The sequence below is a fragment of the Urtica dioica genome, chromosome 9 (assembly GCF_054948205.1).
Source record: "Urtica dioica subsp. dioica isolate 48M chromosome 9, U.dioica_male_clone48M_v1_H2, whole genome shotgun sequence".
NCBI classification, from domain to species: Eukaryota; Viridiplantae; Streptophyta; class Magnoliopsida; order Rosales; family Urticaceae; genus Urtica; species Urtica dioica.
Genome location: NC_142764.1, coordinates 8,171,783 through 8,196,201, shown reverse-complemented (window position 1 = coordinate 8,196,201; position 24,419 = coordinate 8,171,783). Strand labels below are relative to the sequence as shown.

Here is a 24,419-nt window from a genome sequence, read left to right as displayed (position 1 = left end):
TGTCTAAAATATATATATATATATATATATATATATATATATATATATATCAATGTTTTTATCCTCTCCTAATATCACTACTCATTTATATTTGATGGATATTAATGTATCTACTGCATTTTATTCTACACATAGTGTACTGATATCACTCATTGATAATTATTGTAGTTTATTACTTTTTATTCTGAACATATGTATGTAATTTTATTGCCTATATGTATGGCATCAATTCAATACAAACAAACATACTAGATCAAAATCATTTCTCTATTTTAATATAGTGTCCATTAGGAAAATAACAAATTTAAACGCTTGATATTACTAAATAGCTAACGTTTCGTAAATTTTAGATAAATAGCAATTTTCATGTATTTACATATGTAAATCTTAGATAAATAGCTAACTTCATATATTAGATCACGTCATTATTTACGGCTGTTTATTTACGTTTAGCCAAACGTTGGTTATTTAGCAATGTCAAATGTTTAAGTTTGCTATTTTCCTAATTTTCTGTTTAATATATGGTATCATGGCCAATGAAATGGATTGGAAAATCGCTCTTGATAAGAGCAAAAATAAAAAAATTTAAACTTTTTGGACATTTTTCCTAAAAAGTCAGTAATATGACTTCTGAATTAAAGTTGATTTATGCAATTACCAATTTAACCTTGATAACATTTAAATTTAAATATAAAAGAAAATAAAAGAATTAGTTTAGAATTTGTTAGTCTGGCCCACAAAATCTTATTGAACCCATTTCCTCCACTCTCTTTTCCATTATCCCTCCATCCGCCACGTCATTTATGTATTCCTCTTTCATTTCTTCTTTTGCCCCGACCTTTCTTCTTCATTCGGCAAAAGAGAGAAACCCAAACTAAAAAAAACCATCAACTTCCTTAACAACTTCCCTTATCCGCCGATCCATTTGGCTTCGTTGACCCACTGTTCTGTTTCATCTTCTTTACTCTCCTTTCTTCGCCGATTCTAGATGAAGACTAGCTCTAGTTCACTGTCCAAACGTCATCCAAAGCCAAACCCTAATCCTAGAAAGAGGACTCATCCTCAAACACCCACAAAAAATCTGCCAGTGACGCATGCATCCCTGAGCCGGAGTCCACGTGTGGGTTCTGATGCCTATGCACTAGTCAATAATGTTGAGCGACCAACGAAGAAAATGGTGGTGATGAAGAAGCGGAAGGTTTCCGCACCGAAGCAAATTTATGGGAAACAATAGAAAATCAAATTGTGCAAATATATTTGTTTTAAATTTGGACTATATTTACAAATATATATGTATTCGTTTATTTTACAACATTATTTACGTTCGGTTTTCCATCGAAAACGGCATTTGAAAACGGAATTTCATTTTCCTTTTTCCACATTTTTTCCATTCGGTTTTCCGTCGATGTGTCGATTTTTCGTAAATCAGGAGGCTCGAAACGGTATCAAAAACGGCATTTCAAACCTTGTTCTTAATCCATCTTACATCCAATCTTGTGAACAATTGGCAAACATGTTTACCAAACCCTTTGGAGGTGATGCATATCAAAGATTTCTTTGCAAGTTGGGTATTATTGACATTTCAAGCCCTGCTCCAATTTGACAGATGCGTTGATATTTAGATATTATTTCATATTAATATTTTTATTCTCTTCTGATATCACTACTCATTTATATTTTATTGACAACAATGTAGTTTGTATTTTATTCTGTACCCATTTAGATTTGATTGAAATTAATGTAGTTATTGGGCTCATATTAGGAATGTAATTATATATATATATATATATATATATATATATATATATATATATATATATATATAATGTTATTGCCTATATACATGGCACAAATTCAATACAAATAAACACACCAGTTCAAAATCGTTTCTCTATTTTTATACAAAGAGAAATCATCTTTCTGGAATGAAGAGTAAACTGATTGTAAGATATTAGCGAAACTAAGATCGAAGAGTAAACTGGGGCTCCTCCAAATTTCTTTTGCGAATTTGCACTGAACGAGGATATGGTTTACAGATACTCAAGATCGAGAACATATATGCACTTTGCTAATTATATGATTTTCCATCCGTAAAGTCTATGACTATGGGTATTTCTTCATAATATGATAACAAGCGAATTGCTTTTCTGCCATAAAGTTCCATTTAAGTTTCAGCTAAAAGGCCGTTTCGATATCTACATTATTGCGGAAGCCAAATCCGGCCAAGCCCCTGTAGTTTAGTATCCATGACTCGTATATAAACAAGCATAGATTTCATGTTATACAAACTTAAATCTTGTTACTTAAAATTGGTGGTCATGGTTTGAGCATTAGACTAAAAGTTCTGTCTGAAACTCCAGGCCAGGCATGCAAGACTAACAAAATAGTCGAAATCCATCATCAAAGAAACTTAAAACAATTGCAATAATTTTGTTAATCTCTATTGTAAGATTTCATGTTTAACCACACATTTGAACATTATAAAAAGGTCATTTCAGTTTGTAATATTTTCAAAAATCCGTTTTTAGGTGTTGGATTCATAAAAAATAAAAATAAAAATAAAAATAAAAATAAAGAAAAACGTTAACATTGTTATAGTAAGACTAAACTGCTACATTCCTTACATTAGGTTTAGGACAAAAATGTCATTGCAGGGTCTATATTTTGCAGTAAAATGCCAAAGAGAAATAACCTACATGCAGAGAGTTGAAAGCACTTTAAATTTGACAAAGAATGAACCCTCAATGACCATATGATATTACAAGGTATTTAATTGATCGACTCAAATACCACTACTGTATTGAATAAATAAAAGCTGTAGTGTTTACAATATGAAGGAAACAGAACTGTGTCCAATCATTACTTTTTTTCTAAGTTTCTGTGCTACCTTTGTATATATGGCTTCTCAGTAGAATCGTTGACCCTCTCTCAGCACTATGTATCTACCGCTACTCGGTGGACCCACCGTGGCGCTGCATAGCGACAACTGGCTCGTTGCATCTCGAGCATCGGAACGAAGGAACCGCCGCGCACCTTGTTCTAAGGCAGTAGTAACAGTATCTGCCAAATCCAACTGCTTTAAACTCCAGTTTTTTGTGTTTTTTTTTCGCAGAGAATATTCATTTGATCAATACAAGTGATGATGCAGTATTTTCTTTTTGTTCTTAAATCCTAGACCTTATTTTCATTTCAATATATATATCTTTACAATGTGAAACCACTTTTAAATTATTTGAAGGGCATTATCATTCCTAAAACATTTATTCTGGAATAAATCTATTTTCATTAGACTTTCGTATCTGAATTTACATCACTATTCCTTAAAATATTATCAAAATTAATGTAGAAATTCCAATATGCATCAAAACCCTCTATTAAATTAAAAGGTCACTAAAGGCTAATCCTCACAATATAAGGTTATTGAAAGTCATGCCCCTCTTAAACTACACCCATTGACATACTCTATTCGAATGGCATATTTAAATATCATTCGAATGACATGTTCCAACATTTATATTGAATGTAATTGGTTTACCAAATCAATGTTTTAGCCGATATAAGGAAAAGAAAACAAATTATGGTATGTGTTTGAGTGTGTGGTAGAAGTGATTCGGTTTACCTGTGCTCACAGGGGAGGGCTAGAAATGGTGTGGTTGGATTAGCCTGGCAAATTGGACAAGCAGAATCATCTTTTGCAGAACTTGATGATTTATCTTTGGAGAATGGGCGAAGAAAGTTTTTCACCGATGCCGAGTTAAGAAGAGGAAGAAGCAGCAGCAACATTTCCTGCAATCGAGAATGGCATTTGGTATTTAATTTACATACGAAGTTTCTCTACATTGAAATGAGGGTTCTTTTGCAAAGTATTGCTTCCACCAAGCAAAGAGATCGAAAGTACAGGGTTTTGTTTTATTAGTTTCTGTTTTAATACAAAGATCAAAGCCTGTAAAACATATTACGGGACTGCCAGTGAAAACATAATGATATATAAAGGAAATCATTAAGCAAAGCAAGGAAAGAAAGATAAAAGCATTAGAATCTTCGTGCTTCAGACATCATAAAATACAAATATTTACTGGCAGTGGACAAGACAGAGCTTCATAAACAACTCTTAGAAAGTGCTTTTAAATTAATTTGATGCCCCAAGTTTTTGGCAAATTAGGTACGTAATCAAGGAACTCGTCCTAGGCAGTTTTCCATAGTTAAGAAAAGGAAATGGAATAGCGAAGGAGTACCGAGAACTCATTCCACACCAACTGGCGGTTCATGTACTCAAAGCTCACAGCTCTATTCATATTTGGGCTTCCATATACAAGCCTAGCTCTTAAAGCTCGTTCAATAAGATTCCTAAACCTGCAACAAGAGCATGATTTAAAATACTTATTAAATTTGTAACCTCGTCAACTAAATAAGAAGATATCTTTGCCCCCTTATCATTAATGGATCTTATAATGCAGAACAGAATCAAAACATGAAGATATCTTAGCCCCTTTTAGGTGAATGAGACAGCTAAAATCAACTTGAGATTTTGTTATTTGCAGCAAACTAGCTTGTAATCCCAGGTCTTGGCAATTTCAAAGTTTTTCACCTACATATGTTCATAGTTTATCTCTTAAAAATAAATAACTAACTTTTAATACACTCTAAAATGGTCTAATGAAAACAAATGAGATCATAAAACACAAAATCAGTAACAAAATATAAGACACACAAATTTATAAGTACTTCGAGCATCCAAAATCGTAGTGCATGAATATTCATCAATCACTTGTAACCCCTTCCAAACAGCCCTCTGATTTATTACAGGTCATATTAAGAATCCATGTTAAAAGCATTCGATGACATACTTTCCCGTGTATAGAAATATGAGCAAGTTTCCAAACGAGGCCGCTTTATAAAATCCTTCTATCCGCTGTATCAAAATCCACGCCCGGCGCGCCAATGGCCGCTGATGGAAAAAAGACCAAGCTTGGATCAGCTTCAAACTAATCTCTGGTTTATTAAAATATCCACGATCGGTGCGTGGAGAATGAAAACAAGAATGGAAAATCATAAAAAAAATTACCTGCTCGGAATCACCCCATCGACGGAAAGCAGAGAAAGTTTGCAAGCGAGCCCATATATACTGACCACCAACAGTTGCTAAACAATACCAAACCTTCTGCGCGACTGTAAGTCCGGGTCCTTCAAGCCCAGTTCTAACTGTTGAACATACCATAATTACGAAGAACACATCACAAATTCTCAGATAAAGTTTAAAGCTAAATCAAACAAGCTTCACACCTTTCCCAGCAGTTTCCGCTGCCCGTTCGTCTCTGTACCTCAGATTCATCAAAGCAATCCCCGGTGTGGGCTTATCGACCCAGATCGAAAACCTCCAAATAAGAAACTCGAGGAAGGCATCGAGCTCCGCTTCGTAGTGAAACAGCATTCCCGGCTAATCCCCAAGAAGAAGAAAAAACACCCTTAAGGAAACATCGAGCTCGGATATTTGAAGCTTACACTTAGACACTTAGTCAATTGGTCTGTTGAATTCAGTCATACCTTCATGAGAGAGAAAACCTTAACCATTTGTTCTTTCAACATAGCAGACATTTCAACGTCCAGTCTTGCCGCGTCAACTTGGTTCACTCTCGATATTGTGATTGGTATTATTGACTGTAAAAGTTGAATCCAAAAAATAAAGGCAAGGGATGATAACACAATTTTCCATATACCAAACGGTGATAATAGACAAAAGCCATTTAGGGTTAAAGTGAAGTGGAACCTGGTGAGAGCGATGAAGAGAAGAGGAATCGGATTGCCATTGAGGAAGGGAATTCTGGTGAGAGCGAACCCACGCGTCTTCCGGTGGGGCTGTCGAGATGGGATTGCTCTCGCCGTCGACGATCATGGTTTTGAGTTTTGACTTTGAGCTCGATTTGGGTTTGTTGAAAGGGGTTCTCGGTTCGTCGTGGATTTGGATGAAATGGAAAACGCTCCGGGCTCAGTGCCTGCCTTGAGAGGAGGTTTTCTGTACTTAGTGGCCTCGGTGTAATTTCATTGCCTTCATAAAATGTGTCATGTGTGAGACCTCATTTATTCTGCCTCCATTTCCTCACGCTTGGTTATGATTTATTTGCATTTGTTTTTTTTTCTTCTAAACAAACACAAAAATGAAATAGATTTGAGAAATTGCTTGAACTATATAAGTTTTTTTTTTTTTTTTTTTTTTCTAATTTTTTACCAAAAGTTTAATTTAATCAAAAATACTACTAAAACACTTGTACAAATACAATTTTATCCTCAACAATTGATATCAATAATTTATGTCAATTATTGGCATAAATATCAATAATAAATATCGATTGTTGACATTTATGTCAACAAATAGAGAACTCAAAGCTCACATATGTCAACGATAGATATCAATTGTTGACATCTATGTCAACAATAGATGTCAACTGTTGACGTCATGTCGAGGGTAAAATTGTATTTGTATAAGTGACTTACTAGTATTTTTGGTCAAATTAAGTTTTTTTGTAGAAAATTGAAAAAAACTTATCAAATGATGGTAGTTGAGGTAATTTCTCAATAGATTTTTACTCAAATATTATTAAACTCATATTATTTTATCAAAATCAACCAAAATTTAAAATTTAAATATTATATTATTAAATAAGTTATTCAAAAATTGTAATACTGTTCACAATTTTGTGACATATCGAAGATGAGATATAAAATTTCGTGACTTAGACCGAAATTTTGTATTTTGTAAACAATTTAAAAAAATTTCGAGAGAGATTGCTTACGAAAGAATATTTATGTACAAAATAATTCTCTCCTAATTATAGCAATAGAACTACCAAATTTCAAGTTTTGATTAGTTTTGGTAAAGTGACATGAATGTAATGATATTTGTGTAAGAAATCCCAAAATGAAATAAAAGTTCTTTGATGTGCGGAAATAAAAAAAAAAGATTCATAGAATTAAGAATGCGTTTATATTGACAAAAACTATTAAAAATTGTAAATTAAATTTTTATTTAAATACTTCAAAAGGAACTTTTGTCACATTTTTTTTTCCACAAATATGCCCTTGAAATCTTTTAAAACCTCGTATTCTCTCAATTCTACCATTTTTCCACCTCTCTCTCTCTCTCTAACGCCATTTTTTTTTTCTCTAAGAATTTGAATTTAGTTGACTAAAGTTGGAGGGTATGGGTAATTTTTTTTCGTATATTTATATTGAAATAATTTAGATTAGAATATGATTTCTATTAGTATTTAGGGTTAGATTTAGAGTTTAAAAATTTGGAATTTTATCTTGTTATTGAACTTTCTTTGACCGACAGTTCAGTTGCAAAAACATAACCCACACGAGTTGTTACTTGGATAAAAGCTGTTGTTAAATCCCCACTAGCGTTGTGAAGACACTATCGAGCCAATAAACACTACCATGGTCGAGGAAGGCCGCCTCCACATAAAGCTTCCACGACATCAACATCGAGGCTGACCGTCTAGCCGAACATTAGGCCTTCCGCGGAGAGACAAATTTTCTAATAAAAGATGAATGTCAAAATTTGATACTGCCTTTTAAAATATAAAACCAATGTTAGGTTTAGCGTTCTCATTAATGATTTCACTTTGACAATAAAATATTTTCAAAAACAAAATGAAAAGTAGACCAAGGTTTTTGGGGAGTAAGGTAGTAAAAAGTTTTTGTTTTCTATTTTCTAATTTTTGTAGTTGTACTGAAAAATTATTTTGCAGTTGTTTTCAAAAAGCTGTTTGGTACAGTTTTCATTTTTGTTTTTGAGAAATTGAAAAAACTGAAAAAAAGTGTTTGGTACAGTTTTCATTTTTGTTTTTGAAAAAATGAAAAGAGAAGATGAGGATGAGGAGGAGAGAAGAGAATAATTTTTTTTTTCCAAAAACACATTTTATTTGTTTTCAGTTTTCTTTACTATTTTACAAAACAACTTCAAAAAATTTTGAAATTTTTTTCCAAAAACTTAAACCAAACATAACTTTCAATTTTTGTTTTCAATTTTTTCCACTCAAAAACTGTTTTTTAGATGAATACCAAACATGGCCCCAGGTTTAACAAAGAAAATCTTATTTTTGGTGTTTGTTTAAAAAGTCATCAAACGGGGACTTGTCACAATCACCGCCACTGTAACCTAGCATAAAAAATATTCGTAAGAACATTAGGGTATTTTATATAGTGGAATTTAGGGCTGAAACTAGACCGGTTCGGTTCGGTTTGGCCATTTCTCATATCCGAATCCGCATTCTCGGTTTTAAAAAAATTTCTTCCAATAACCGGTCCAGTTTTGTCCAAAACCGAAATTCGGTTATCCGATTTCTTAAATCCAATATCCAGTTTTTATATCCGATTTTTAAAATTTGGTTATTCGGTTCTTCAAAATCCGGATCCAGTTTTAAAACTGGTTTAAAGAGACCCGTTCTCCAGTTTTTTAAATCCATAATTTTTTTAAACTAGTTTTTAAATCCATACCCGGTTATAAAATTATTTCAATGATCAAAATCCGAGTAAAAATGAGTCATATAATCATAATTAATTTTTATTTTACTATGCTATTTATCCGATATTTGATTTTTCCAAAATTCAAAACCGATATCCGGTCTAGTTTTTAACTGGATTGGTTATCTGACGAGCACAAATTTTCGATTTTGTATCGGTTCGGTTATCGATTTTGTACAATCCTAATGGAATTTGCTTGTGTTAGTGCTTTTCCAAAATTGATCTCATGAATAACATGTCTAAAGTTTTATAATGAAAATAGTGTCTTTCAACTTAAGTAGTCATTTTTAATATCTTTACATGTTCTTAACTTTTTTTATATCGGTTTTGACTATATTTATCTTTGTTTATTGCTACATTTTACGGTTTCATTTATAATGAAAATAAATATTTAGATATGACCGGTATGTAATGTAATTGCTTGTCGAGTTGGTCTATATAATATATGTCATAGGGTTTTTGTTGAAATGCGAGTTATTGTCACTGAAAATCGGACAACGTCGAAGACTTCGGGTAGTTGGACCCAAGGCCATACCAAGTGGTCGCGCTCGAGCCGGATATGTAGAAAATCAAAAGTCAAGAGTTCCATCTGTTGGAATCGATCTAGGGTTTAAGAAAATAATTAACGCTTCGGGAAGCGGCGAAATTTTAAAAATTTTCTTTTACAAGTAAAAACGGTTTTTACTAACCTAGACAAGTGCAAGTACATGTAATTAAAAACTAATATGAGCTAAGAAGTTTACTAACCTTTCTTGAAGCTTGAACTTTGAGAAGCTTTTGGAAAGTTGCAACGCTCATCTCCCCTCGCAGCACGTCCCTCTTTCTTTCCTCGGCACCTCGAGCAACCACGAAAGTTTCTATCACTAAATCACTCGAAATAAAGGAATTAGTGAGTGGGCACTTTTAAACACTACGACTTAAGAACGAGTCTTGAAGTCGCAGAGCTAAACACTAGGTCGAGTGAGGACCTAGATGCCAAAACAAGAAAAATCGAAAATAAACTAGAAAGAGAGAGAGAGAGAGGAGTTCGGCCAAGTTCTAGAGAGAGAGTCTCTCAAATCTCTTAAACTTGGATGAATGAAATGTGAAGAAAAGGGGCTCCTATTTATAGGGGAGGTCTCACCTTCTATAAGGTAGTTTCCTCTTCTATAGAATATCACATATTCATGAGCCAATTACCTCTTTTCCCACGTGAGATGCTCGGCCAAGGATGCCTTCTAGAAGGCTTGGATTTGTTTCCATTTTTGTTCCTTGCCTTGCCTTTTGTCTACTTGGCCGATTCCCTACAAGCATGTGTGGGAAATTTGTTTTTGTTTCCTCTTTTTCTTTTGGCAAGTATCTTGATACATTTATGCACAAAATAATCTCTCCTATTTCTCTATAGGGTAGGCGCCCATATTTGTCTAGAAAAGGCTTCTAGAATTTTCTTCACTTGTTCATGACAACATAGAAAATGCCCATTTAGAATTTTCAATAAAATTCTTATGAAATGAAATTAATTCACCAGGCCCAATGATCAAGTCATGGCCGAGTGACATTAAGTCATCAAATGAACTTGTCAAAAAAATTTATTGACATTCACTTCACCTTTTGTCTCAAAAGACAAAAATACCCTTTTGACTATTTTCGTTCTTGTTTTGACTTAGCTTCCAGTTTAACTATTCTCATCGATGTGATTCGTGACAGTGACCTCATGGACCCAAATGAACAAAGCTTGAGCTAAACACTTGGACTCAAAAGTTCACAAACCTTTTCCAAGTTTAGCTTAATGCCAACTGACTCCACTAAAGAGTTGACACTGAAAATCTCTCGGTTCAAATGAATTTATTTTCTACTCAAGAATTCGACCTAATTATGATGAGCGGATCCACTGAATATTATCTATGTTTACCCTTCATGAATGTCATCAGCTAGTCGGGATTTACTGAATTACCATTTTACCCTTCTAGCTGTTATTTCCTCAACTCCTTTGTCGCTTGTGAATAAGTTAGAAACAATGTATTGACGAGGAGCTAACAAGTCACATTGTTTCATCCAAAAGAGTCAGGACTCAATTTGGACACTGGCCAGTTCATTTATTCACACTCCAAGGAACAAAGCATGAGGTGACATACATTGCATTTCAGCAATCTTGTTCATGAATTCCATATCTATGAGAACTTCACAAAGTTACTCATGACATTCTCACAACTTAGTACTTCACCAATAGGCCCTGTTCGGAATCACATAGTGAGTCCGAACTCTGACTTTCTTAAATGAGAATACTAAGGTGTGAAATGACATGTCTCATTTCAGGATTAAGGTAAGCATGATGCAATTCATACATAGTGACTTCGAGACATAAGAGGTTAAATGGTTTGTTCTTATCTTGTCTCTAGAAGTGCACTGGTCAATTCAGTACCTTCGGAAGATACCTAGAAGAACTATAGAGTCTCCAACTCTCAATGCCCCATAACCAGACATCATAGATTCTCCTAACAATCATACTGAGGTCAATAGTCCTTTGACCCTTAGATTGCGAATATATCGTTTTAAGCAAACTACGAAGAGTTTGTTAATGCAAATCTACATTTGTCTCTTCGTAAGTTGTTAAGTTTGTTTATGGACTAAAAGACTAAGGTTTTATCATAAAGCTTCAAACAAAGAAAGAATGAATGAACGTTTCAACTTTATTATTAAATGAATAGGCAATTACAAGCAAGAGTCTTCATGAGACTTTATTTCATCAAATGTACAAAATAAAGATTACAACTCTTCTTGTGGGCACCATTGACAACACCCTCCCCTAGTTTAAGAACGTTTTTCGTTCGTCACGGAGACCTGAGAGTAAGAAGATGAAAAAGAAAATAAGCTTAGAAGGGCACAGAGGCAGTGCCTCTGGCACGCGCTCCGACGCTCAACATTATTATGATTTTCTATGAGTAATGTGGAGGGGCCATTATTCTTTGAGAATATTTGAGATAATCGAGCTCGATCAGAGTGAAAGCAAGTGTGGAAGGTCCGATTGATTGCGCGCACTTTCGTAGTAAGTGCGTAGAAAGAATTTTTTGTTGGGGAAGTAACGATGCTTAGGGCTCATATGTATCAAGAAAGGTAAAACAAAATAATTGACATTTCTCGATATGAGTTGAACCTGGAGGATATAGCTTTATGTACTGACTATATCAATGGACGCTCATATACATCGAGTAAAATATAATTCTAGTAACAAAAAGAGTGCAGTCTCGGTTCATCTTGTGGATTGGCGGCGAGATTGACAAATCGAATGAATAAGAGAAAACATAGATTTCGTCTATTTTGTTCGGTTTCGTTGGAGCTTCAGTTACTAGATCCATAGTCCCAAGGTGGCTCTGATAAGATGGATAGAAATGCTAGTAATAATTAGATAATTGATTACATTCTCACTACTGCAACTTGGTTGCAATTTCTTTCGCATTCGTAAAAAGTATTTTACGAATATTACTTAGATCTAAATGAGCTTGTGAAAGAGCAATATAAATCAGCCCACAAAGCCCAATAAGGTTTGTGGTATGCGTGTACATAGAGGTACATGGGTCTTGTACTTGTTTGATCAAAGCCCAATAGGAATGGAGTTTTTCTCAAATCGAAAATAAATATTATGTATTAAATATGATCCGATTTGGGGAGTATATATGTAGTAATTATTTAGGAGAGTATCATGGAGATATTCTCTGCTTTTCCTTTTACGGAATAATATATCATATTGTGATAAACAAATAATATATTAATTATGTTATTTATTGAGAGTATCATGGAGATATTCTTTACTATCTTATTTATAATTAGTATCTCTTATTGTGAGAAATAAATAATATATTAATGATGTTATTTATTGAGAATATCATGGAGATATTCCACATTAATCAGTTACATGATTAATATATTCCAAATTGAAAAGTAAATAAATATAAGATATGAATTGGATATTTTATTTATTAAAGTATCTTGTATTGGAATTGATCTAGGGTTTAAGAAAAAGTTTAACGCTTCGGTAAGGGCCGGAATTTTAAAAAATTTCTTTTGACAAGTAAAACGTTTTTACTAACCTAGACAAAGAGCAATCACATGTAAATAAAAACTAATATGAGCATTAAAGATTACTAACCTTTTTAGAAGCTTGAACGTTGAGAAGCTTTTGGAAAGTTGCAACGTTTGTCTCCCTCGAAGCACGTCTCTCTTTCTTTCCTCGCTAACTCGAGCAACCACGAACGTTTCCATCACTAAATCACTCGAGAGAAAAAGGAATTAGTGTGTGGGCACTTTTAAACACTACGACTTAAGAACAAGTCTTGAAGTCGAAGAGCTAAAACACTAGGTCAAATGAGGACCTAAGTGTCAAAACCAAAAACAAAATTGACTAGAGAGAGAGAGAGAGGAGTCGGCCAAGCTAGAGAGAGAAGCTCTCAAATCTCTAAAACTTGGATGAATGAAATGTGAAGAATGAGGCTCCTATTTATAGGAGAGGTCTCACCTTCAATAAGGTAGTTTCCTCTTCTATAGAATATCACATATTCATGAGCAAATATTACCTCCTTCCCACTTATGTCACACGGCCAAGGCAGCCTTCTAGAAGGCTTGGATTTGTTTCTTTTTTTTGTTCCTTGCCTTGCCTTTGACTCACTTGGCCGAATTCCCTTATGCATGCATGGGAAATTTGTTTCCTCTTTTTCTTTTGGCAAGTATTTTGATACATTTATGCACAAAATATTCTCTCTTTTCCCTTGGGTAGTAGGCGCCCATATGCTCTCTAGAAGGGGCTTCTAGAAGCTCCTTCATTTGTTCATGACAACATGAAAAATGCCTATTAAGAATTTTCAATAAAATTCTTATGAAATGAAATTAATCCACAAGGCTCAATAAAACTAATATTGGCCGAGTGATGCATGTCATTAAATGACCATGTCAAAATTTATTGACATTCATTTCATCCTATGTCTCAAAAGACAAAAATACCCTTTTGACAATTTTCGTAAAACTTGTCTCGTTCTTGTTTTGACTTAGCTTCTAGTTTAACTATTCCTACTCGATGTGATTTGTGACAGTGACCTCATGGATCCAAATGAACAAAGCTTGAGCTAAATGTTGGAATCGATCTAGGGTTTAAGAAAATAATTAACGCTTCGGTAAGCGGCGGAATTTTAAAAATTTTCTTTTACAAGTAAAAACGGTTTTTTACTAACCTAGACAAAAGAGCAAGTACACGTAATAAAAAACTATTATGAGCTAAAAAGTTTACTAACCTTTCTTGAAGCTTGATCTTTGAGAAGCTCTTAGAAAGTTGCAACGCTCGTCTCCCCTCGCAGCACGTCCCTCTTTCTTTCCTCGGCACCTCGAGCAACCACGAAAGTTTCTATCACTAAATCACTCGAGAGAAAAGGAATTAGTGAGTGGGCACTTTTAAACACTACGACTTAAGAACGAGTCTTGAAGTCGCAGAGCTAAACACTAGGTCAAATGAGGACCTAGGTGCCAAAACAATAAAACGAAATTGAAGAGAGAGGGAGAGAGAGGATCGGCCAAGTCTAGAGAGAGAAGCTCTCAATCTCTAAAACTTTGGGATGAATAGAATGAGAGGATGAGGGTCCTATTTATAGGAGAAGGGTTGGCCTTGGAAAGAAGTAGTTTCCTCTTATTTTCCAAGCCTTTTTTAGCAATCTTTTATTGCCCAAATCTCCTAAATGGGCGCCTACATCAAACACATCCCCAAGGGATTAGTTTCCTCTTTTATTCCATGCCTTGCCTTTGACTCTCTCTTGGCCGAAATTCTACTTTCCTCATAGAGGAAATTTGTTTCCTCTTTTTCTTTTTGCAAGTATCTACATACATTTATGCACAAAATAATCTCTCTTTCTCTTTGGGTGTGGGCGCCTATCACCTTCTAGAATGGGCTTCTAGAAGCTTTTCCATTTGTTCATGACAACATGGAAAAGGCCCATTAAGAATTTTCAATAAAATTCTTATGAAATGAAATTAATCCACAAGGCCCAATTAATCATATTATGGCCGAGTGTTACTTGCCATCAAATGACCTTGTCAAAAAATTTATTGACATTAATTTCATCATATGTCTCAAAAGACAAAAATACCCTTTTGACAATTTTCGTTCTTGTTTTGACTTATCTTCCAGTTTAACTATTCCTACTCGATGTGATTCGTAACAGTGACCTCATGGACCCAAATGAACAAAGCTTGAGCTAAACACTTGGACTCAAAAGTTCACAAACCTTTTCCAAGTTTAGCTTAATGCCAACTGACTCCACTAAAGAGTTGACACTGAAAATCTCTCGGTTCAAATGAATTTATTTTCTACTCAAGAATTCAACCTAATTATGATGAGCGGATCCACTGAATATTATCTATGTTTACCCTTCATGAATGTCATCAGCTAGTCGGGATTTACTAAATTACCATTTTACCCTTCTAGCTGTTATTTTCTCAACTCCTTTGTCGCTTGTGAATAAGTTAGAAACAATGTATTGACGAGGAGCTAACAAGTCACATTGTTTCATCCAAAAGAGTCAGGACTCAATTTGGACACTGGCCAGTTCATTTATTCACACTCCAAGGAACAAAGCATGAGGTGACAAACATTGCATTTCAGCAATCTTGTACATGAATTCCATATCTATGAGAACTTCACAAAGTTACTCATGACATTCTCACAACTTAGTACTTCACCAATAGGCCCTGTTCGGAATCACATAGTGAGTCCGAACTCTGACTTTCTCAAATGAGAATACGTAAGCTGTGAAATGGCATGTCTCATTTCAGGATTAAGGTAAGCATGATGCAATTCATACATAGTGACTTCGAGACATAAGAGGTTAAATGGTTTATTCTTATCTTGTCTCTAGAAGTGCACTGGTCAATTCAGTACCTTCGGAAGATAGCTAGAAGAACTATAGAGTCTCCAACTCTCAATGTCTTATAACCAGACATCATAGATTCTTCTAACAATCATACTGAGGTCAATAGTCCTTTGACCCTTAGATTGCGAATATATCGTTTAAGCAAACTACGAAGAGTTTGTTCATGCAAATCTACATTTGTCTCTTCGTAAGTTGTTAAGTTTGTTTATGGACTAAAAGACTAAGGTTTTATCATAAAGCTTCAAACAAAGAAAGAATGAATGAACGTTTCAACTTTTTATTAATGAATAAGCAATTACAAGCAAGAGTCTTCATAAGACTATATGACATCATATGTACATAAATACACACTACAACTCTTCTTGTGGGCACCATTGACAACACTAAATACTTGGACTCAAAAGTTCACAAACCTTTTCCAAGTTTAGCTTAATGTCACCTGACTCCACTAAAGAGTTGACACTGAAAATCTCTCAATTCAAATGAATTTATTTTCTACTCAAGAATTCAACCTAATTGTAATGAGTGGATCCACAGAATATTATCAGTGTTTACCCTTCATGAATATCATCAGCTAGTCGAGATTTACAAAATCACCATTTTACCCTTCTAGCTGTTATTTCCTCAACTCATTTGTTGCTTGTGAATAAGTTAGAAACAATGTATTGAAGAGGAGCTAACAAGTCACATTGTTTCATCCAAAAGAGTCAAGACTCAATTTGGACACTGGCCAGTTCATTTATTCACATTCTAAGGAACAAAGCATGATGTGATATACATTGCATTTCAACAATCTTGTACATGAATTCGATATCTATGAGAACTTCACAAAGTTACTCATGACATTCTCACAACTTAGTACTTCAACAATAGGCCATGTTCAGAATCACATAGTGAGTCCGAACTCTGACTTTCTCAAATGAGAATACGTAAGCTGTGAAATGGCATGTCTCATTTCAGGATTAAGGTAAGCACGATGCAATTCATACATAGTGACTTCGAGACATAAGAGGTTAAATGGTTTGTTCTTATTTTGTCTCTAGAAGTGCACTGGTCAATTCAGTACATTCGGAAGATACCTAGAAGAACTATAGAGTCTCCAACTCTCAATGCCCCATAACCAGACATCATAGATTCTCCTAACAATCATACTGAGGTCAATAGTCCTTTGACCTTTAGATTGCGAATATATCGTTTTAAGCAAACTACGAAGAGTTTGTTCATGTAAATCTACATTTGTCTCTTCGTAAGTTGTTAGGTTTGTTTATGGACTAAAGACTAATGTTCTATCATAAAGCTTCAAACAGACAAGGAGGAATGAATGAACGTTTCAACTTTTTTATTAGTGAATAAGCAATTACAAGCAAGAGTCTTCATGAGACTTTATTACATCAAATGTACAAAATAAAGACTACAACTCTTCTTGTGGGCACCATTGACAACATCTTGAAGATATTTGATTTGTTCTATTCATAAAATAAATATCTCACATTAATTAGAATAATATCAAAGGAAATCAAGTAAGTGTATATTATATTTTAAGTCCACTCTTCGAATTCGTGCATCTCCCTCCCTCTGTTCTTGGATGTTTTTTCCTCTCTCCCGGAGTTGGAAAGTTCGTTCAAACCATCTTCCAAAGAAAGAACGAATTATTCAAACACCTTGTTGGAGTAATTAGTGAGAAAAGAGTTGGCCCACACTTTGGCCTTTTTCCTTCCGGAGATTACACCTTGGAAGATTGTGGTATCGATCAACCGAGAAGCAACCGATGAGTCCGATAGCTTGGAGATTCGAAGATCCAAAGAGCAAGAAGTCACCGAGGAGTCCAAGAGCTTGGAGATCTGACGATCCAAAGAGCAAAGAACCGTCGAGGAGTCCGAGAGCTTGGAGATCTGAAGATCCAAACAACGAAGAACCGCTGAGGAATCTGAGAAGCTAGGAGCGTGGAAGATCTGTAGCTGAGCCGAATGATATGTATTACTAAATCCTCTTATGGTGTATGTTGCTTGTGCTTGTCTTAAATATTAGATCTATTATTATCGAACAATTTTGAGTATCCTGATAATTATTGTTTACGTTAAAGATTAGCGATTGTTCGTGTATTATTCTATTCCGCACTAAAAAAACATATTGTAAGGGTTAAGAGATTGGTTACCCAATAAGAAGTATAGAAACGATTGTTCGTGTTCAATAGGGAATCGAAGTTAACCCTAGGGTAGTTATTTACCTATCACATGGCAACGTAGCGATCGTTCGTATCCGATACTAACAAACTTTATTTTTCTCAACAATTGGTAGATGAGCGATCGTTCGTGTCCAACACCAACTTGTGACTTCCAAACAATTGGTGTCAGAGCGATTGTTCATGTCTAATAGCACCTTATTTCCCAACAATTGGTATCGCAAGGTGTTGCAAATTTTCTCGCACACGCAAGTACACGTGGTCGCAATAGTAATAATTCGCAAGTGCGAGTCGATCCCACGAGGACTAGCTAAATTGAAGATTCAAGATTCACAAGTTTGAATGAGAACCCAAAAATAATGATAGAATGTTTGTCACAAAATTATCTAACAAGTAAATAAAATAAATAACAAAACTAAAGAACGGTTTTACGATTATGAAGACGGAGGACTATGGTTTCACGAGTTCAATCTACGGTTCGGATTCACGGAAATTACGCACGATTATTGTTGTTCATATATTACTACTCGTACTCACGCTAATCGTATCACTAAATCTCTCTCGAGCATCTAGCAACCTAAACCCAATGCCGGAGTTTTATCTCTCGATCTCAACTCCTAAAAAGCATGGCAAGCATTCACAACAAGAGTACACACACAAATCTAAAACAACCTAGCTATCTCTAGCCTAGGAATGTATTTTAGTAATAGTCAGATTGGGCTAAGGCAGGGTGCGCGCGGAATGTTGGGCGCGCTCTTGGCAATTAAAGACGCGCGCGTCTCATTTTTGCTTTGGCGCAGCGAGCCATGGTGCTTTTCGCTTCTTTATTCGTTTTTTCTCGCCTTTCTTTGTGGGCATGTCATTGATGGACTCTTTAGCCTTCGTGGGCTTGGATTGGACTTCTAGTGGGCCTTATTTGGGATTTGACATGAAATTCTTTGCGAGTCATAAGGAATTTAATATTTTAAAAAACGACCAACAACACAAGTTATCAATGTGAGAAATCAAACAAATCGATTATGTCAAAAAGAGGTCATCAAGACTCTCATGGCTATGGCTTAGTAGCCATCACCTCATGAAAGATCATACTTTAAAGGGTTTGAGTTAGGAAAAGGTGGTCGATTAATCCGAAATGCAAGTTGTGCTAGATAAAAATTATCAGGATCTGTAACGTTCCATCTGAGTTATATCACATTTTTAGAGATTGACGTAATTCTAATTTAAGATTAAGGGAAAAAAATCAATAAAGAATTTTCTCTCTCAAAAACCTCTTCTCCTACTTCCATTCAGATTCAGGGTTTCGAAACTCAAATCTGTCATCCATTATCCCCCAGGTATGGTCCTTTATATTTTTTTTATTTCTTCTTTCATTATAATTTTTTTGTCTTAGGCCCACCATTCTTTCACTAAAGTTTCTACCAGACACTTTCTTTAGGATGAACTACGGGAATCTGCTTCTTTGTTGTGTTTTGACTCCGAAATATGTTGTGCCCTCATTTTTTTTCAGGGTGGGATGCTTTAACGGCTACTTTTCTCAGTCGTGGTTATGTCCCTCGCTGATTGATATTATTTCAAATCGATGTCCCCCGGGCGATCTCGGATCCATGATTCGTTCCAATGAGTTATTTGCAATTGTGATTGAGTTTCTTTCTCTCAGATCGACTCTCATATTTGGAAAATTAGTTTTGATCGGTTTAGCGAGAGAAGTAAGGGACAACGTTGGAGAGAGCTTAGTGGTTGAAAGAAGTTGTAGTCTCTTTATATGTTGTGTTTCTTAGAAATACTTATTTGTCGTAGTTCAGATTTGTGTATTATGATTATAGTTAGTGAGTTAAGTTTCCTTTCAATGGTGTGCGCTCTTCCACCGAAATTGTTTTCGAATTTCAGGCGCGCAACTTCCGAGAATGAGATAATGGGTAGTTTGCCAACTTCATGTCCTCGACGCCCACCACGATTTACTACTTAATCAAAGAGTGTTGGACTTGGAGAGGTAGTCCTCCATATAGAGGGTCAAAGTATTTTATTGATGGGATGCTAGGGTGAATGAATTGGTTGTGTCTCTGGGTTTGTTGGGAGTTTATCTCCGTTTGCAAGATAAGGACACGCTTCGACAAACTCTGAGCAGATTCAATTGTACGCTTATGTTTCGATGGTTCTCAAGTGGCACGTTGTTCGGTTGCTGTAGTCAGTTTAGTTTCTATTGTCTTCCATTTCTTTGTAAGTTGCTCGGTAGTAGCTTTTATGTTGAACGCAAGTGATTTGATTTAAAAAAAAAAAAAAAAAAAGATTGAGGGACAACAAACATGTGTGTTGAGCAATGTTTGTGAGCATCCATTTCTTTTATAAGAAAGTCCCATAATCTTCTATTGGTTCCTAAGAATTGGATAGTCGTCTAGTACAAGAAAAAGAAATTCAGCAAAACACAGCACATCCATCTTTGTGAATGTGAGCGAGGCTGTGATATTTATACACGTGATCTGTCGATGGTGCCCTTGGGAGAGCTCCCAAATAACGAAACAACCTCGTCAGCCAAATCAGGCTCACCGAGCCTCCTGAGTCCTCTGCTCAAAGCCCCAGCCAGATAATCATCACCCTTGGACCCACTCTCCTTCAACATCCGATAAATCCTGACCGTCGAATCCCTGCTTCCCGAGGCGATCACCGCCCTCACCAGCCTCTTCGTACCTTTGTCGTCCCATCCGACCCTTCCCTCCGCCGCGGCCAGATCGGAGATCAGACGGTCGATATCCTCCGCCATGCCGTTGCGCGCGAGAGAGGCGACCACGTCGGCGTACAGAGCGACGTCCGGTGGGTGCTCGGATCGGACGGCGGAGAGGACTCGGAGCGCCACGTCACAGCGGTCCTGACGGAGGAGCTCTCTCAGGACGGCGACGAGGTCGGCTTTTAGCAGCCGAGAGAGGGTCCGGGACTCCGAATCCGGGTCGGAGCGGTGGGTCCCACGCTTGAGGGCTTGGACGGCCTGGATTGCCTCGATGCTCAGGACACGGCCTTTGACGAGGGGTCCACGGTTGTCCCGTGGACCGCACCGTATGAGAGCGGAGGTGGGTATAGGTTTGGGGTTTGGAGGCTGGGGTTTGAGGAGAGGTGATTGGTTCGGGTATAGAGAGAGAGCCATTGAGTCTTTTTTTTCTTCTCAAGACCATGTTACTGTGGTTCAAATACAAAAGACGTTTTGAGGATATTTTTGTGACGATTTTGCCCTTTTGATTCGGGAAGCAAAAAAGGGGATGACGCAAGAGCGTCGACAGCAGGATTCGAACCTGCGCAGGCAAAGCCCAATAGATTTCGAGTCTATCTCCTTAACCACTCGGACATATCGACTTGCATGCTTCTTGAAGAAATAACGTTAAAATATATTTTTTCATAATTATCAAGAAAAAAGGTGACGACGGAAATCGTCGACAGCAGGATTCGAACCTGCGCAGGCAAAGCCCAATAGATTTCGAGTCTATCTCCTTAACCACTCGGACATATCGACTTATATAATTTTGACTTTAATTTATTAGTTATTTTTCTAATTAAAGTATCATATTGGGCCGACAAGTTATTTGTTTTTAACAAGTTATCACAATGGAATTGGACCTCAAAATTGAGATTTTCAGCAGACATATCTATGAGTAAATTTGGCTTAAAAAGATACATTTATCATCACTTTTATAACAACATTGTCACAAAATTGTATAGAAACAGGAAAATTGGCTTAAAAGATACATTTATCATCACTTACGTCTGTATGACATAAAATTAATAAAAAACACAATGTATTTGAAAATAATTTTATTTTATCTCTGAAAATCAAGATTATGATTCCCCATGTAATGATCGCTCACCTAAATAATTTGTGATTCAACTCTATGGACACTTCATTATCCCGCGAAGCTGCCCCAAGGAATTGAAACGAATTATTAAACATATATGTTAATGCGGACGTGGCAACTTTCCATAAGTTTCTCAACGTTCAAGCTTCTAAAAAGGTTAGTAAATTTATAATGCTCATAATAGTTTTATTTAGAAAAATTAGTCGATTTAAGCCACATCAAACGTTGCAATTGTAATCTAGCCAACGTTTCGTTTAATTTCCGAATCTAGCCAAACTTGATGACATGTCATATTTATGTAAGATGGTATTTACTATATTAGCATTGGTTTGGTTTCAAAAATACTAGCCCACGTTTTGAAACTTGGGTTTGTAGCCGAATTTGTTATATTCGTTTTATATTTCGAATTTTAAAAAAAATTCTATATTTGGCAAAGTTGGTTATTGAGCGTTTATTTCTTTAATGAACATTATAGCCGTGTAAGCAAATACAGTGTAAATGTTTGTAATTTTTTGTTAATCTCCATTGCTTTGTTAATTTATGTTAATTATGGTAAATTTACATATGTGTAGGTAGAGCCGATTTCTTTCATTTCCTTTAATACGCATTTAATACGGTATTTTTGTTTTCCAAATTTATTTTCTAATTTTGAACAGGTCATGAGTCATTACGTGTATTCATTATCTTGTTTGACTTATTCAATCAATAAATATTTCATTTCCCTTTTAATTACATCACCGAATCTCCTATTATGAATTCAAAAACTTGAAATTAAATTGATGTATACAATATAAATACGTGTATATATTTCGAATTTTAAAAAAAAATCTATATTTGGCAAAGTTGGTTATTGAGCGTTTATTTCTTTAATGAACATTATAGCCGTGTAAGCAAATACAGTGTAAATGTTTGTAAATTTTTGTTAATCTCCGCTGATTTGTTAATTTCTGTTAATAATGGTAAATTTTTTGTGCATTTATTGCATTACTGGATTCACACGCATAATATCAAATAAACAAATTTCTTCTTTTTTTTCCCCAAATTTATTTTCAAACTTTGAACGATTCATGACTAATCTCGTGTATTCATTGATGTGCTTGACTTTGACTTATTCAATAAATAAATATTAGCTTTCTCTTTTAATTACATCACCGAATCTCCTATTAAATTAGCTAAATATCCAATTAAATTGCGATAAAATCTGAAATTAATTAGCTGTATACAATTCAAACCGGTCAAACGTGGGCTAGTGCTTTGATCAAGTAAGTATAAGAAAAACTGGTAAATTAGGTATTTTATATCTGTAAATGGCTAGATTGCAAAATTTACCAAACGTTGGCTAGATTCCAAAAACCATGTTTGAAAATGGCTACGTTGCTAGTTTACCCTTTTATTTACGTGTACTTGCTCTTTGTCTAGGTTAGTAAAATCGTTTTACTTGTCAAAAGAAAAATTTTAAAATTCCGTCGCTTACCCGAAGCGTTAAACTTTTTCATAAACCCTAGATCAATTCCAACAATATGTAGACTTCATTTTGCATATATATGCAATTTGTGCTCGAGGATTTGGGTTCTCAAGGGTGACCCAGTTTTGTAGAGGGCCAAAGGCTTAAGCAAGATCAAAATCCACCACGTGCGCGCCACCGTCCGTCCGTCTAGTTGGGTTGAGTTGCGCTTGGGCCTTCCCTCATATTTTTCATTCTAGATTTTATTTTATTTTGTTAAAAAAATATATATATTTTATTTGGTGTTATAGAGGCTACGATTTTATGGTTTATAATCGTACACTTAGTGCTTCCGTTTAAATTTTGGTAACCAATCATTAATGTGGTTTAATGGGTATTAAACGTTCCTTTGAACGTTTGTAACCATAGCCTTTAACGTGCACCTAATGCTATATTCGAGCATCAATGGCAGAGGTTGTAATCGATGCTTCATTCTTCTATAAAAGGAGACCTTTCGCTTCTCATTTCACACACCACACACAATCCGAAATCAAGTGTTCTTACTCTCATCTCCTCCTCTAGAAATTGTAGTTTGTTTTCTTTTTATAGTCTGGTGGTGATATTCAGACCATGGTTCTAGTTCGCCGTGACCGAGTCGAGAGGTCCTAAGCTCGTTTAGTTTTTTGTATTTTGGGAGGCTTTCGCTAAAGTAATCCAGCACTTGTGGAGGGCGATAACAAGCTTTAGGAAAAACGTACAATGGGCCTCGACGCATACTTTTGTTTCTCTCCTTGCTTGTTTTTACCGGTTGGTGTTTACACCGGTTTTCATTAATTTTATTTCTTCTTGTATTGTGTTTTCATACTATTACTAGTTTTCTTATTCACATATTTTTTTTATAATTTTCACAAATTATCTTTATATTCCCGCACAATATTTTCCGTAATATTGCTAACAATCACCAAAATAACTGACAAAACGTGGAATTAATCAACTCAGAATGAAGTAAAAATTAGATTATAAAGGAAAAAATTCCACACATGATGGGACAATCTTATCTTCATAAAACTTGTTAGAATTCTCACATCAGCATCTACATTGGAGAATGCATGGTCGACAATCTTCAAAGATTAACTATGTAGTTTAGCTTTATGAATCTTTTATTAAACAATTGGGGGTGTAAACACTTTTCTAATCAACGCCCTGTATTCCTTTTCTTTTTCATTCAAGAAGAAAAAAACTTTTGCGTGTATTATAAACAATTGATGGTGCTCTTATTCAAAAAAATTATTCAAATCTACCTAATATTCACTGGTCATTAAAATATTCGTTGCATGTCTAAACATTTTAATGCGACACAAGGAGTTGAAAACAACAACCAACTAAACAATAAATTGTTTAGTGGGCTCAGTTAGTCTGTTCTACGATAGATATTGCCATAATGCTCTTTAGTTATTAGGTTTCCGTCATAGTACTCTAGAAAGAAAGAAAAATGATTAAAAACTCGGGAAATTGCTCTAAATAGGAGTAAAAAAAAA

At 35.2% G+C, this 24,419-nt stretch overlaps 2 protein-coding genes and 2 non-coding genes across 4 annotated transcripts; all 4 read right to left on the bottom strand.

Annotated features, from left to right (window-relative positions):
• Positions 1-2,572: 2,572 nt before the first annotated feature.
• TED3 (Pex2/Pex12 N-terminal domain-containing protein / zinc finger (C3HC4-type RING finger) family protein) lies at positions 2,573-6,103 on the bottom strand. Its single transcript, XM_089624987.1, has 8 exons — positions 5,768-6,103; positions 5,545-5,658; positions 5,284-5,437; positions 5,066-5,202; positions 4,848-4,948; positions 4,236-4,353; positions 3,620-3,786; positions 2,573-3,060 (listed from the first exon to the last, which is right to left on the bottom strand). The coding sequence occupies exons 1-8, from the start codon at positions 5,891-5,893 to the stop codon at positions 2,949-2,951; spliced, it is 1,029 nt and encodes a 342-aa protein (XP_089481113.1). The 5' UTR covers positions 5,894-6,103; the 3' UTR covers positions 2,573-2,948.
• A 13,803-nt stretch (positions 6,104-19,906) lies between these two features.
• On the bottom strand, positions 19,907-20,790 carry EMB3123 (PPR containing protein). Its single transcript, XM_089625115.1, has one exon. It carries the CDS (start codon positions 20,732-20,734, stop codon positions 20,063-20,065), a length of 672 nt encoding a protein of 223 aa, XP_089481241.1. The 5' UTR covers positions 20,735-20,790; the 3' UTR covers positions 19,907-20,062.
• A 68-nt stretch (positions 20,791-20,858) lies between these two features.
• TRNAS-CGA (transfer RNA serine (anticodon CGA)) lies at positions 20,859-20,940 on the bottom strand. The gene has a single exon. It is a non-coding gene; the product is annotated as a tRNA-Ser (tRNA).
• Positions 20,941-21,015: 75 nt separating this feature from the next.
• On the bottom strand, positions 21,016-21,097 carry TRNAS-CGA (transfer RNA serine (anticodon CGA)). The gene has a single exon. It is a non-coding gene; the product is annotated as a tRNA-Ser (tRNA).
• Between the last annotated feature and the right edge of the window lie 3,322 nt (positions 21,098-24,419).